General features: G+C 42.6%; 1 protein-coding gene across 2 annotated transcripts in view; it reads left to right on the top strand.

Moving 5' to 3' along the window:
• Positions 1–15,510, top strand: part of large1 (LARGE xylosyl- and glucuronyltransferase 1) — a 136,059-nt gene extending 120,549 nt beyond the window's left edge. The window contains exons 11-15 of one of the 2 annotated variants that reach the window (XM_030725285.1): positions 468–631; positions 3,968–4,246; positions 4,334–4,480; positions 12,391–12,586; positions 15,116–15,510. In XM_030725285.1, the coding sequence (XP_030581145.1) occupies positions 468–631; positions 3,968–4,246; positions 4,334–4,480; positions 12,391–12,586; positions 15,116–15,313 (984 nt within the window). In that variant the 3' untranslated portion in view covers positions 15,314–15,510. Of the gene's footprint in view, positions 1–467; positions 632–3,967; positions 4,247–4,333; positions 4,481–12,390; positions 12,587–13,414; positions 13,508–15,115 lie in introns of those variants that run through there. The other variant, XM_030725287.1, reaches the window with a different exon arrangement.
• The last annotated feature ends 380 nt before the right edge of the window (positions 15,511–15,890 follow it).

Raw genomic sequence — 15,890 nt, 5'->3', positions numbered from 1 at the left:
ATGTGGTTTGGAGGTCTACAGTTACCGAGTCAGAACGTGGGTGTTGCACCTCAGCGGAGGAATATCTAGGAGGAAAAAAATTTCATGACCTGATTTGTTTTAACAGTGGCTTCCTATTACAAGACTACACTTGAATTCAGCAAGCTCTTTAGAACAACCTATTCTTTCACATATGTTTGTGAAGACAGACTGCATGATGCTTGATTTTATACACCTGTGGCAATGGGATTAAAACATCTGAAGAGGTGTGGCATTACACACTACAAGCCTTACCTGCAGTGCAAATCTGAAGACATATTTTGAGACGTTTTTTGAACAATGATACTGACTTTCTTTCTGCAGAATTAGCAGGAAGGAAGTCAATATCATTTCGTGGCCTCTGATGCATCATTTCAAGCTAGCCTCTATAGTGATTAACCACCTGGTCTATAAACTGTCTAATTGTCCCTCTCTTTCTCTGCCTGCAGCTCCAGAAGACCCTGTCAGAGCTGGATGAAGATGATCCATGCTATGAGTTTCGTCGAGAGCGATTCACTGTTCATCGAACACACCTCTACTTCCTGCACTATGAGTATGAACCCAGCTCTGACAACACGGATGTCACTCTTGTTGCTCAGCTCTCTATGGACAGGTGCTGGTTTACACCCACACTTACAGAAGTTACACAGGTGTGTTTAGTTCAAAGTGGGCAGAGCAGTGGAATGTGGGATTTCAGGCTTCCAGATATTTTATACATAGTTGATGTTATGTATACTCATATTAGAGATGCTGCAACAGTGTGGAACTCTCCAGGTTAGAAAAAAAATTAGGCTGTGTTGCCTAATCAAAAGCTTAATGAAGATCAAAAGTACAAGCCTGTTAGGTAAAGCAGAGGAGGAAAATGTATCATGACAGGAGCACTTAGCTGACACATGCAGCTCAGGTGAGAACACTTCCTGAAACAAAAGATCTAAAGAGGATAGAGTGTGTGTGTGTGTGTGTGTGTGTGTGTGTGTGTGTGTGTGTGTGTGTGTGTGTGTGTGTGTGTGTGTGTGTGTGTGTGTGTGTGTGTGTGTGTGTGTGTGAGTTGCCTCAGCAGGACAATATTAAATGAGAAATTATAGTCAACAGCATTGTGCATTTCTGAAAGAAATACCTGAGCCTTATTGAGTCATACATTTTTCCTTTACACAAAGCTGTCCCACCACGGGCTGGTACGGGACAGAAACAGGTATAAAACCTGTCATAAGATTGTATATCAAATTTAAGTTTGATGCTCAAACATTCCTGCAGGAGAATCCTAATCGAGTCCAGAGTTTGTGATGAAGGTCATTAAGCAATGGAGCAGAATGGGTGTCAGTGTATTACTAACACTGACAATGCTGAACATGTTGTTGGTTAACTGCACTCTGACATTTATTAAAGAGCATTTTATTAGTTTGAGCTCCAGAGTCAGCTGTTATTTGTTTCATCATTAGCAGGGGGGGGATTATAAGCATTTCTTTTGTGATGGGCAGTGTTAAGCTTTATTTGAAAAGCCACTATATTCTGTAGTAAATGTATCTGTTACATCTTCTCAACACATAATAGAAATTACTCTGAACTGTACCGAATGACAGATATCAAACAGAGAGGACATTAGAATATAAATAATGAGTAACATCAGCATCCATCCATCTATTTTCTTCCTCTTATTCAATAAGAATCATGGTCATGGAAAGAAAGTAGGTTTAGTTAATTTGTGCATCTTCATGAATGCTAAAACAGTGACTATTGTATCAATACACGTACATGTAGAGGAAGAAGTCCTCACATTCTTTACTCACTTACAAGCAAAATGTTCTTAATTAAAAATAAAAGTACTAATCCTGTATAAATATGCCCATTTTTATGTTTATTAGTACAATAATAGCGATGCAATGATGTGTGAACAGTATATTATTTCTTTAAATGATAAATGGACTGGTTCTTGTACAGTGCTTTTCTGCTCCACATTAGTACTCAAAGCGCTTTATAAGTCATCTCTCATTTACTCATTCAAACATTCATCCAAACACAACGTTCACACTCTGATGAAAGCACTGGACCAACTCGGGGTTCAGTATCTTGCTCAAGGATACTTTGGCATGCAGACTAAATACAGTGTACGCCAAAGCAAAAAGAAAAGGCTGTCTGCTTAAAGGTCTTAGGCCTCAGTCACACAGGCCTAGAGGCCGGTCTGTGAACCCCTGGCAACCCCTGGTTGCTTGCTTATGTGTATTCTCTGTTGGTGAGTGGTTGCTGGAGATGGCTGGCAGTCGCTGGGTGAAATCGCCATTTGTTTTCAAACCCTTCTTGATAACCACTGAACAGTAGTGAAACTTGGAAAAAGTGCAACTCAAACCAAAAACGGAGAACATTTGTCTCCAAAGGAAAAGTTGTGCCTCACTACTGAAACCAACATATTTCAAAAGGTGCAACTTTGAAGGTGAACGGCCCCTGTTTCTGGTTTGTGCTTCACTCTTCACAGTTTCACCACTGTGGCTGTAGCTCAGTAGGTAGAGCAGGTCACCTACTGATCGGAAGGTCAGCGGTTCGAATCCTGGCTACTCCGGGCTACATGCCAATGTATCCTTGGGCAAGATACTTAACCCCAAGTTGCTCTCCGACCGTTCTGTCGGAGTATGAATGCGTGTGAATGTTAGGTAATTAAAAGCACTTAGCTTCGTAAAAATGGAAGTGCTTGTATGAATGGGAGTGCATGGGTGAATGCAAAACAGGTTGTGTAAGCGCTTTGAGTGCTCATACTGAGTAGAAAAGCGCTATATAAGAACTAGTCCATTTACCATTTACCATATGTGTCTGCACATATGCCAGTGCCTTCCATACAAACTACAGGCAATTTAACCAAAGCAAATGCAAGGAGGTTTTCAGGACAGCGCTGTATACCCTTTGCATACAATTTCACCTAGCGACAGCAAGTTGCCTCTCACCAACCAATCAGGGAATGCACATTTTTCCCTAGCAGTCAGTGGCTACCAAGAGCACATTGATGGCCTCTAGGACTATTATTATTATTATTATTATTATTATTATCCACTTGGGTAGAATTTGCTCTCTCCAGGCTGCCACTATAAACCCAGTGATTTTCTTCATTCCACTCCACACACCCGTTGTGCTGTTCAGCTTGAGTTTGGCCTCCAGCTTCCTCCTGTAGGAGTTCGTGCATCTCCTCAGCTTCACTCTTAGGTCATGCCAGTGTTTCTTTCCTGTGCTCAGACCTGAAGGTTTAGCATTTTGAGTATTTCCAGCAGTGAGAACATTGCTGACACAAATGATCTTCTGCTGTGTGGTCCATGTGAGAAAGGACAGCTTCAGACAACTTGTAGATATTTTCTAGATTTCATGAGTGAAAAAACTCATGATTTCTAGTTTTTGCAAATTAAGACAAAAGCTTCAGGATTTAAAAAACTGAAATTATAAATTTGCTTCCACTTTCCAGCATCAGCACCTTGCAGATATCTATTGCATGTTAAGAGTGGCTGACGGTGCGCACAGCCCAGCCAGACCGAAACATTTTTAAACTCAGCACTTTTCAGTATGCCAATTATATACCAAATTCAATGCAAACTCATTATTCCATAAGTTAAGAAAAAGCTGCTTGCAGCTGGCAAACAGACTTCACTTCAATGCTTTGTAATCCATGAGTTTTATTTCCTTGCAAGAGCAATTTCTGCTGACTCTAAAATGTCTTCAAGCAAAGAGCACCAAATGTTTTGTTGTTGGCTGAAAAAGCTAACACTCCAGTCTGAGTGCACTGCTGGCATCTAAAGAACTGAAGAATTTGTACTTGTACTTGTTTTTTTAAAGCAGCTTCTCAATAAAACAAATCCTTATGGTGGCATGTTGAGCAGCATCATTTGTATTAAAAGCTATGATTAAACTTAATGTTCAATGTGTAATAAGTTATTTTGGTGATCAGAGTTATCCCTGTGCTCTGGCCTCATAGGCTCCAGATGTTGGAGGCCATCTGTAAGCACTGGGAAGGCCCCATCAGCCTCGCCCTGTACCTGTCAGATGCCGAAGCCCAGCAGTTCCTTCGCTACGCTCAGGGCTCTGAGGTGCTGATGAGTCGTGGGAATGTAGGTTACCACATCGTCTACAAGGAGGGTCAGTTCTACCCAGTCAACCTGCTACGAAATGTGGCCATGCGACAGGTCAACACACCTTACATGTTCTTATCAGACATTGACTTCCTGCCTATGTACAGCCTCTACGAGTATCTCAGGTAAGAAGATCAAGTAAAACCTAAACAACAGTTCTGTATGTTCATTTCATTCCTCATTGAGACTGTGAGCAATGTGTGCATGTGTAGGAAGTCTGTGGTGCAGCTGGACATGGCCAATACCAAGAAAGCTCTGGTGGTTCCAGCCTTTGAGACGTTGCGATATCGACTGTCCTACCCGAAATCTAAGGCTGAGCTGCTGTCTCAGCTGGACATGGGCACACTCTTCACCTTCAGGTGACACACATTCACAAAGCTTTTTTCTTTCAACAAAGTGCTAAAAAGCATTTTTTATTACCCTGTCCATCACAGAAGGCATGTGAATAATGAAACATGATAAATCATGTTGTTCAGGAACTCGCAATCAATTAGATAATACATTTGAGAAAATGTCATAATCAGTTAGGGTGACGGACAGTTAAATTGTTGAAAGACTGCTATCATTGCTCCATGCGCTCCCCCACAGAAACCTTCTAATTATGATTAGTTAGAAAGTTTCTGTGGGGGAGTGCATGGAGAACTGGTTCAGTTCTGTCCATAGCCGGGAAAAGTGAGAAGTTCAGGTGACCTTGAACCCTCCCTTAGTTATGCTGCTATAGGCCTAGGCTGCTGGGGGGGGGGGGGGGGGGGGTTCCCACAATGCACTGTTTCTTTTCATTCACCTTATTTACTCTGTTTATACCCCACTCATTAATTTAATTAATTTAATCATTAATTATCATTAATCTCTGTCTCTCTTCCACAGTGTGTCTTTTGTCCTGTCTCTTTCCCCCCTCACAGCAGATGACCCCCCCTCCCTGAGCCTGGTTCTGCTGGAGGTTTCTTCCTGTTAAAAAGGAGTTTTCCTTCCCACTGTCACCAAGTGCTGCTCATAGGAGGTCGTTTTGACTGTTGGGTTTTCTCAGAAATTATTGTAGGGTCTTTACCTACAATACAAAGCACCTTGAGGCAACTGTTTGTTGTGATTTGGCGCTATATAAATAAAATTGAATTGAATTGAATTGAATTGAATTGAATCGAATCGAATCGAATCAAATCATCAAATGTAACTCAAAATACGCTCACAGCCCAGTCTGCTGGCTATGAGTCTGCAGGCTTGTTACTTCAATTGCAATAACATTCATTTCTTTTCTACTTTACCTGAGTACTCAAAGTGCTTTATACAACATGTCTTCATTTACCCAAGAACTTTTTTCTGCACCTAAGTGCTTTATTCTATCTAACATTCATACACATTCAATGAAAATATCAGATAGCAACTTGGGATTTTTTTTTACTTGCCCAAGGATGTTTTGGCATGAAGACCAGAAAAGCCAAGGACTGTACAAGCAACCCTCTGATTAACAGATGATGTGCTCCACCTCCTGAGCTACAGCCACCCCTTAACCAGCAAGTCCTTTAGATTAACATCTCCTTTTCAAGGGAGACCTGGCCAAAAGCCACACCATTACAATGTTACAAGTTAAAATAAAATATAACATCAAAACACATAAACAATAAAATAAGTAGGTTCATCTCATGAGTACCAGTTACACTCTAAACTCTCCCAGAGGAAAAAAATCATTTAGCTTTAATGTGCTCTGAAGGTTGTCGCATGACCAAGGTGCAAAATAAGAGGACACTGTTCTACCAAATTCAGAAAAATCCCTGGGTACTCTAAAGAGAAGCCGACTAGAGGACTACAAATGATAGTAGCTATTTGAAGGTAAGAAGATAAGAAGGAAATTTAATCAAAATAGCTTTGTACATAAAAATATGTACAAAGCTATTTTGTGCAGTGTCTCCTTAAACTTAATGAAGGCCAAGGAACCAACTTATAAAGTACACAATGATGTGCACTGGACAGCAAATTTGATAAGAAATGTAAAGAACTATCATAAACTAAGCCTAAACAATGAAGAGTAGAGGAGGCAGCATGTATATAGATAATGCCACCATATTCAAGAACATTTAAGAATGTTGCCTGTACAAGTTTCTTCCTAACTGATGAATTTAAACAGACTAGGATAATAAAAACCCAGTTTGACCTTTAGCTTTTTGACTAAGTGGTCAATATGCATTCTAAAAGAAAGTCTTTCATACAACCAAATCCCCAAATATTTATAGGATGATACTCTTTCAATAAAATCTTCTCCTGGGATTTGAATGCCAGAATTATCTAAGATCTGGGTATGAGGTCTGTAAAACAAGATAAATTTGGCTTTGCCAATACCTGCACAATAATACCTGCAGCTGCTGAAAGGCAATTTGTATGTCCTCAACAACTTGTTTCAGAGCAGCTGCATAAAGTATGGTATCATCTGCGTAAAGGTGCACTTTAGCTGTAGACATATTCTCTCCTATATTATTAATAGATATAGAAAATAAAATAGAGCCTAAAATTGAGACTTTAGGTACTCCTTTTGAAATACTCAGGAAACTTGACTTAAATTCATCTGTACAAGCAGACTGCATTCTTAGATGTTAGATTCAACTCATTGTGCGCACAAGGCACACAACAAAATGATGGTTCCAGATCACTCATCCAGAGATGAGAATCTGCGGTCATGCAGCCAGAGACCGGCACTGCCGTTAGGCAATGTGGTTTAAGTGTCTTGCCCAAGGACACAACGCAATGCAGGGACAGGGGCTCGAACCTGCAACCTTCCGGTTGCAAAGTGAGTGCCTACCCACTGCCCCATTCTGTGTGCCGGATAGCTCCAGAACCACCATATAGCCCCTATACTCAAACCATATTTCCTGAGAACACTCAGAAAACTTGGACTGTCACAGCATTACTTGGCCACCTTCTATCGATGTACCATTGAGAGTGTCCTGTGGGATCCTCACATGGTACAGCAGCAGCTCATTAGCAGACAAAAAGGCAATACAAGTCATAAAGGCTGCTGAGTGCATCACCAACACTCGCTTGCCCACCCACAAAGACATTTAAACCTGTCAGTGCCTCAGGAAGACATCAAGAATCACCAGAGACTCTTACCATTCACTCCAACTCAAACTGTTTAATCTTCCCATCAGGAGGAGACACAGAGCAATCAGAGCAAGCACCACAAGACTGGAAAACAGCTTTTATCCCAAGGCCTTTATGAATATATTTGGATTGGAAAATACTTTTCAAAACATAATAAGGTATAAGCTTGAATAATTTAAAATTTGTTACACATCCAATAGCACAATGATCACTGATGTCATTACAAAATACTGGAGTGGATGAATATTTATGGGGTGCATTGGTAAAAATAAGATCTAGTATTGTTTCTCTAGTGTGATCTTTTATATTAAGCCTTGTAGGAACATTAATGAATTATGTAAGATTTAAATAATCTCACAATGCCTTCAAGCAGTCAGTTGCTGAAGGTAACCAATCCTGACTTAAATCACCCTAAACAATTAATTTGGAATCACTGAAACTATTTAAAATGTTACAAAGAGAAGAGATAACTTCCCTTATAGCTGACAGTGGCCTATAACATCCTACAACAGTAAAATAAAGATCTACAGACAAATGCACTTTGACGACAAGCAGTTCAAACTGTGCAGCTACTCTGTGTGGTAGAGCAGCTGCTGTACTTTGACCAAGTGCAGAGAGATTGAACTCTTCTCTGTGAATTACATCATGCCTGAATGTTTGGATGTAACACAATTTTTAATATCATTTCATATCCTTCCTGTGACCTTTTTACCATATAAATATATATATATATATATAATATGGTTCATTGTTGAGGCGGCTGCTCAGAGCTGTGGCTGCAAGGTGGTTGGTGCCTGTCGTGGTGGTAACCCCCGAACCAGATGGTGGTCACCGGAGGTGAAGGGAGCCATCAAGCTGAAGAAAGAGTCCTATCGGGCTTGGTTAGCCTGTGGGACTCCGGAGGCAGCTGACAGGTATCGACAGGCCAAGCGGAATGCAGCTCGGGTAGTGGCCAAAGCAAAAACTCGAGTGTGGGAGGAGTTCGGTGAGGCTATGGAAAAAGACTTTCGGACGGCATCGAAGCGATTCTGGCAAACCGTCAGGCGACTCAGGAGGGGAAAGCAGTGCTTCACTCACACTGTTTATAGTGCGGGGGGGGTGCTGCTGACTTCAACTGAGGCTATAGTCGGACGGTGGAAGGAATACTTCGAGGACCTTCTGAATCCCACTGACACGCCTTCTGTAGTGGAAGCAGAGTCTGGGGATGAGGGGGATGACTTGACCATCACTGGGGGTGAGGTCACTGAGGTAGTTAAACAACTCCTTGGTGGCAGAGCCCCTGGGGTGGACGAGATTCGCCCTGAGTTCCTGAAGGCTCTGGATGTTGTAGGGCTGTCTTGGTTGACACGCCTCTGCAACATCGCGTGGAGATCTGGGGCAGTGCCATTGGATTGGCAGACCGGGGTGGTGGTCCCCATCTTTAAGAAGGGAGACCGGAGGGTGTGCTCCAACTTTCGGGGGATCACACTCCTCAGCCTCCCCGGTAAGGTCTATGCCAGGGTGCTGGAAAGGAGGGTGCGTCCGTTAGTCGAACCTCGGATTCAGGAGGAACAATGCGGTTTTCGTCCTGGTCGTGGAACGCTGGACCAGCTCTTTACCCTCTCAAGGATATTCGAGTGTGCGTGGGAGTTTGCCCAACCAGTCTACATGTGCTTTGTGGACTTGGAGAAGGCATTCGACCGTGTTCCTCGGGGTGTTCTTTGGGAGGTTCTGCGGGAGTATGGGGTGTCTGGCCCATTGTTGCGGGCCATTCAGTCCTTGTACAACCACAGTGAGAGCTTGGTCCGTATAGCCGGTAATAAGTCGGATTTGTTTCCTGTGGGTGTTGGACTCCGTCAGGGCTGCCCTTTGTCACCGATTCTGTTCATAATTTTTATGGACAGAATTTCTAGGCGTAGCCAGGTGGCGGAAGGCTTCTTCCTTGGTGGCCTCAGAGTCTCATCTCTGCTTTTTGCAGATGATGCGGTTCTGTTGGCTTCATCAGGGGGGGGCCTCCAGCTCGCAGTGGAACGGTTCGCAGCCGAGTGTGAAGCGGCTGGCATGAGAATCAGCACCTCTAAGTCTGAGGCCATGGTCCTCAGCCGGAAAAGGGTGGAGTGCCATCTCCGGCTCAGGAACGAGTTCTTGCCTCAAGTGGAGGAGTTTAAGTATCTCGGGGTCTTGTTCACGAGTGATGGGAGAAGGGAACGGGAGATCGACAGGCGGATCGGGGCTGCTTCTGCAGTGATGCGGACGCTGCACCGGTCCGTCGTGGTGAAGAGGGAGCTTAGCGTAAAAGCGAGGCTCTCGATTTACCGGTCGATCTACGTTCCTACCCTCACCTATGGTCACGAGCTTTGGGTAGTGACCGAAAGAATAAGATCGCGAATACAAGCGGCAGAAATGAGTTTCCTTCGAAGGGTGGCTGGCCTCTCCCTTAGAGATAGGGTGAGGAGTGCGGCCATCCGGGAGGGGCTCGGAGTAGAGCCGCTGCTCCTCCACATCGAAAGGAGCCAGTTGAGGTGGCTCGGGCATCTGATTAGGATGCCTCCTGGCCGCCTCCTGGGTGAGGTGTTCCGGGCATGTCCCACCGGGAGGAGGCCCCGTGGTAGACCCAGGACACGCTGGAGAGATTGTGTATCTCGGCTGGCCTGGGAACGCCTTGGGGTCCCTCCGGATGAGCTGGAGGAGGTGGCTGGGGAGAGGGAAGCTTGGGCTTCTCTGCTTAGGCTTCTGCCCCCGCGACCCGGCCCCGGATAAGCGGAAGAAAATGGATGGATGGATGGATATGGTTCAAGCCCCTGTCCTTGCACTGTGTTGTGTCCTCGGGCAAGACACTTAAACCACATTGCCTAACGGTAGCGCCGGTCTCTGGATGCATGACCGCAGATGCTCCTCTCTGGATGAGTGATCTGGAATGAACATTTCATTGTCTGCCTTGTGCATACAATGACAATGAGTTGAATCTAACAAGGTCTTGAATAATCAGGCCCCATCTTATCTTCATAGTACCGTATCACCCAAATAAGATAAGATAAGATAGTGTTTTATTTGTCACATGCACAGTTATACACAGTACAATGCACAGTGAAATGTATTTTGTACCTGCAACCTTATATACACACACATATAAATAATAAGAAGAGTAAAAATAAAAAAAAGTAATTCACACTATACACTATACTCTATATACTATACACTATACACACTTTTATAAATTATAATATTTACACTGTGCAATAATGGTCCAGTTAGGGCTCAGAGTTGAGCAGACGGATGGCTTGTGGGTAAAAACTCTTCTTCAACCTTTCAGTCTTAGTCCTCAGGCAGCGGTAACGCCGGCCTGATGGGAGCAGGGAGAAGAGAGAGTGTCCGGGGTGGCTGGGCTGTTTTAGGATCTTCATGGCCCTCAGCCTGCACTGCTTGGTGTAAATGTCCTGCAGGTTGGGGAGGGTGGTTCTGATGGTCCGTTCAGCTGAACGAACCACCCTTTTTAGGGCCATGAAGTCCTGCTTGGTGCAGTTTCCCATCCAGGTGGTGATGCTCCCACTTCACCCTTTATGATCAAGCTTATAGTTAGTGCTGGATCAAGTGACCCTGAACCCTCCCTTAGTGATGCACTCAGTGTTTCACCTCTTCACCTTTCATCTCTTTTTACTCTGTTTATACCCCACTCAGTCATATAGTTACTATTAATCTCTTTCTCTCTTCCACAGTGTCTCTTTTGTCCTGTCTCCCTCCCCTCAGCCCCAGCTGGTTACAGCAGATAGCTTCTGCTGGAGGTTTCTTCCTTAAAAGGAGTTTTTTTTCCTTCCCACTGTCACCAAGTACTTGCTCATAGGGGGTTGTTTTGACTGTTTTCTCTATAATTATTGTAGGGTCTTTACCATATAATATAACGTGCCTTGAGGCAACTGTTGTGATTTGGTGCTATACAAATAAAATTGAATTGAACTGTATTAATCACAGAGGATATCCCCATCAGTGATGGGCCTTGTTTAGTTATGATATTTCACGTATTGTACAGCTAGGATGACTGAACAGTAATGTGTTTCAGCATATAAGAATAAATGTGATCTTGAGAAAAGTGAAGCCAAAATTGTTGGTCCTGACATCTGTGAACTGATGGTTGATGATGAGTTCAAAAAGAAACTGAAGCTAACTGAATCAGCAGCATGCCAAGCATTCCTGCAGGTTGTCCAGACTTTTCTTGGCAGTCACAGAGCAGACAGTTATGCTGAGCTCCAAGCATATCGTGTCAGTGTTGAGCATGAGGAAAGATTTCATCAAGATATGAAAGTGATGGAAAACCGATATCAGGAAACATGAGATTTGAACACGATGGTTGAAGACTGTTGGTTCTTCCAAAGAGACACGCACGTGCAGTACAAGGGGAAAAACAAGCGCCTCAAACATTTCTGAGCGTGCTGACCTTGTTTCATTTTGAGATAAATCGACAGAAATATGCTTTAACATGTCTCTGATATCATCTGGTATTTTTGCAGCACATTACAACAGTTTTGATATATTTTCTGTTGATATATTACATTGATATTCAAGTGCCAGAGCGTCAGTGATGTGTATCTCAAAAACCTGACGCGTGTGCTTAAATCGGGTCGCATATCTGAAATCAGTGTGAAAAACTAGATAACGAGTTTCCAGAAGCGAGTAAAAATGTTTTTTGTAATTATTTTTCAAATCATGATTTGGACTGCAGGATAACGAGAATAGCTGTACATTTTGATTCACATTTATGTAGTTATGCTTTTCATTGCCCCTCTTACATCACACACTCTGGATTTGATGCAACAAAATGCCGGCAAGATTTTTCCACATGTTGGAGAAAAAGAGTCTTCATTTTTCTCCTGTGTGCGAGCGGCGCTCACGCCTCTTTCATCAGGTTCACTTTGCTTCACCCACCTTGAATTTGCCGTCAGTAACTGCTTCTGTTATCTTGGCTGTTGGAAGAAAAGAAGTGTTGTGATGGCACATAAAGAAATGAATGAACAGTATTTTCTGCAGTATTTTCTTCAGAAATGCTTTTGTCTGCAGAGTGAGGTAAACTCTGTTAATAAAGACTCAATTTTCAGACCTTTTCCAACAAAGAGGTTTAGATCGAAAGGGCCACCTAATACTTTAGAAACTAGAGATTGTACTTCTTATCTGGAAGACTCCTTTCCTTTTTTTCTCCTTACAGATATCATGTGTGGACTAAAGGTCATGCACCAACTAACTTTGCCAAATGGCGGACAGCCACCACTCCCTACAGAGTGCAGTGGGAGGCTGACTTTGAGCCCTATGTCATGGTGAGGAGGGACAGTCCTGAGTATGACCGCCGCTTTGTGGGCTTTGGCTGGAATAAGGTGGCTCACATCATGGAGCTGGATGCACAGGTAGCTTTATCCTCTAACTCACATAGTCAGTAATCCCATATTTAACCCCACTGTGTAAAATGTGAATAAAAACAGAATGCAAGGATTTGCAAATCTATAAACCTGTATTTTATTCACAATAGAACCTTTGAACTGAGACTTTTGACTATTTCTGGAAAAATGTGAATTCATTTTGAATTTGATGGTTTGAATTTGATGGTAAAAAAAAAAGCTGGGACAGGGCAACAAAAGGCTGGAAAAATAAGTAGTATTAAAAAGGTACAGCTGGAGGAAGATTTTGCAAATAACTAACTTAATTAGCAGTAATGTGACCCATTGCAACAGAATTTCTCAGAAGTCTGAAAATTGCATCTACAAACGCCACGTTAAAAACGGGCCTGATCCTGTCATGGAAATAACTGCATGGGGCTAAGAACACTTCACTGTGAACACAGGTCACCGCGTCATCCACCAATGCAGGTCAAAGCTCCATCATACAGAGAATAAGCCATATGATACAGAAACAGCCTTCTCTGGGCTAAAGCTCATTTAGAATGGACTGAGGCAAAGTTGAAACTGTTCTGAGGTCAGATGACTCTAAATTTGAAATTCATTTTGGAAAATATGGATGCTGCATCCTCTGGACTAAAAAAGGAGAGACACCATCTGGCTTCAAAAGCCTGAATCTCTTTGGAATTGGAATTGTGGTGCACATGTAGAAAATCACCATGAATGCTGAAAGATATATGCAGAGTTTAGAACAATATGTGCTCCCATCCAGACAAGTGTTTTTTAGGAAAGGCCTTCATATTGCAGGACAATGTTAAACTGCAGACTGTATCTGTTCAGCAGATGCAGTCTGCAGCACGGCTTCATAGTCAAGCATCTACACTGGCCTGTCTGCAGTCCAGACCTTTCACCAGTTGAGAACATTTGGAGCATCAGGAAACCAAAAACAGGACAAAGCAGCCCCAGGACTGCTGAGCAGCTACGATCCTCTATCAGACAGAACGGGACAACGTTCCTCTCCCAAAGTCCAGCAGCTGCTCTCCTCAGTTCCAGATGTTTGTGGACTGTTGTTAAAGCAGAGGGGATGCTGCACAGCTGGAAACACAGCCCCTTTTTTGTGCTGCTGTCATCAAATTCCAAATGGCCTTTTTTTCTTAAAAAGGTACATTTTCTCAGTTTGATCATTTGATACATTTTCTATGTTTGGTTGTAAATAATGTGGGTTTATGACATATGCAAATCATTGCGTTCTGTTTATTTACATTTTACTCAGCATCCCAACATTTTGGGAATTGGGGTTGTAGAATTCTTGTATCTGTCTTAGGCAAAGGAAAGCTTATGTTAGATAATCGTTACACAAATAAAAGTAAAGAAATAAAGTAGAAAGCAAAATTAAAGAACAACTTACACATTTTTCTAAATTTCAAACTCAGTACTTGTTCCAGAGTAAAGTTTTCCTAACATGAATAAGACAAATGTTTTTCATAATTGCAAAATATTCTATATCACTTGATAACAACTGAGAAGAATGGTCTCCCCAATCTGAACTCTTGGGGTGTTGTTGGACTTGTGTGCTAATCACAAAGGAGTATGGGATGGCTGTAGATCGAATCCACCAGTCAGAAGTTCGGCAAGATACCAAACCCTAAGTTGTCCCAGATGCATCCACTGAAGTGTGAGTGTGCGCGTGAATGTTAGACAAGGTGTTTAGGCATAGAAAAAAGTAATGTATGCATGTGTGTGAATGGGTGAATGAGGCTCATAGTAAAAAGCACTTTGAGTGCTCAGTTAGAGCAGAAAAGCTCTATATAAGCACCAGTCCATTCATCATTTACCAATATTTCAAGGCAGTATTCTATCCTACTGACATGCTTTCCATAGAAAGGTTCAATTCCTGCCTGTTCTAGTCTGCATGCCAAAGTATCTTTGGGCAAGATACTGAACCCAAAGTTGCTTTCCGATGCAACTGTCTGAGTGTGAATGTGTGTGAATGTTAGATAGAAAGTACTTTGAAATAGAAAAACTGCATGGGTGAATGCAAATGTGTTGGATAACTGCTATAAGAGCTATATATATATATATATATATATATATATATATATATATATATATATATATATATATATATATATATATATATATATATAACTTTTATAACTTCTAAAAGTCATAGAAAGTGTTTTATGTTTATACATTAGCCCTGCATGAATCCAGTGTTTTTGTTGTCTTTGTGTGTTTTGAGAGCTCTCATAATGTGAACTCCCCTCAGTTCTACTGACAATTTAGCTTCTCATCCATGTCCTGCTTAGGAGAAAACTTAGACACCGACTGATGAGGAATGTGGCACATCAAGCTAAAAAGATGCTACAAATGCTAAAATATTACAAACGCAGTAGAGAAAATTTGCTAAGTCAGCAAAGTAGCGTGCTAATCTTTGCATAAACATTTGGTCATGGATGTGCAGTCAGCACAGATATATTCCAGTGTGTGTGGTGATTCCTGAGCAACTGAAACTGAAAGTGTGTTCTTTTCTCTCCACAGGAGTACGAATTTGTGGTTCTGCCCAATGCCTTCATGATCCATATGCCTCACGCGCCCAGCTTTGACATCACCAAGTTCCGCTCTAATAAGCAGTACCGGGTCTGCCTTAAGACCTTGAAGGAGGAGTTCCAGCAGAACATGTCACGGCGGTACGGTTTTGCCGCCCTTAAGTACATGACAGCTGAAAACAACAGCTAGCCACCACTGCAGACCCTCACACCCCCACCTCTGAACTACTGACATGCTCCACAGGCTGTGGCAGAGGGGAACACACTGAAGCCTATGTGGGGCCATGGGGATACTTTGAGACTTGAGTCCCTCAGACTTTGTTAGAACATCTGACCCTGAGTGTGACACTGCAAGGGTTTTATGTCCATATTTTGTCATCTGTTTTGGAAAAAAGAGAGAATCCATGAGGAGTTGATGGCATGAACGGCTGCTGGGGCTGGGCCCCAGCTGTGTGAGCCCCCAGCTTCAACTGCAGATTATGATCGACAGCAGACAAAAATATTGCCTTGCCATATTTGTAAGACCAATGACAGTGTTACGGCTACGTGTAACATTATGTATGTGTGGGTGTGTGTTTGTATGTGCAGGTGTGACTGAGGATGTGTGTTACTCCAGGACAGTGCTTACAAAACCTTAAGGAGAGCTGAGGCTGTGAAGCGTTATGGGCATATAGTGTAAAAGGCTTTCAAAAGCTATGAAGTGACAAGAAGCAGCTGCAGCATGAGTGACAGCACACAGCCCAGCTCAAATGCAAGTGATCAGCAGG

Source organism: Archocentrus centrarchus, unplaced genomic scaffold, assembly GCF_007364275.1.
Source record: "Archocentrus centrarchus isolate MPI-CPG fArcCen1 unplaced genomic scaffold, fArcCen1 scaffold_52_ctg1, whole genome shotgun sequence".
Lineage (NCBI taxonomy): Eukaryota > Metazoa > Chordata > Actinopteri > Cichliformes > Cichlidae > Archocentrus > Archocentrus centrarchus.
Note: the sequence above shows the minus strand (reverse complement) of the source record. Positions and strands in the feature narration are given on the sequence as shown.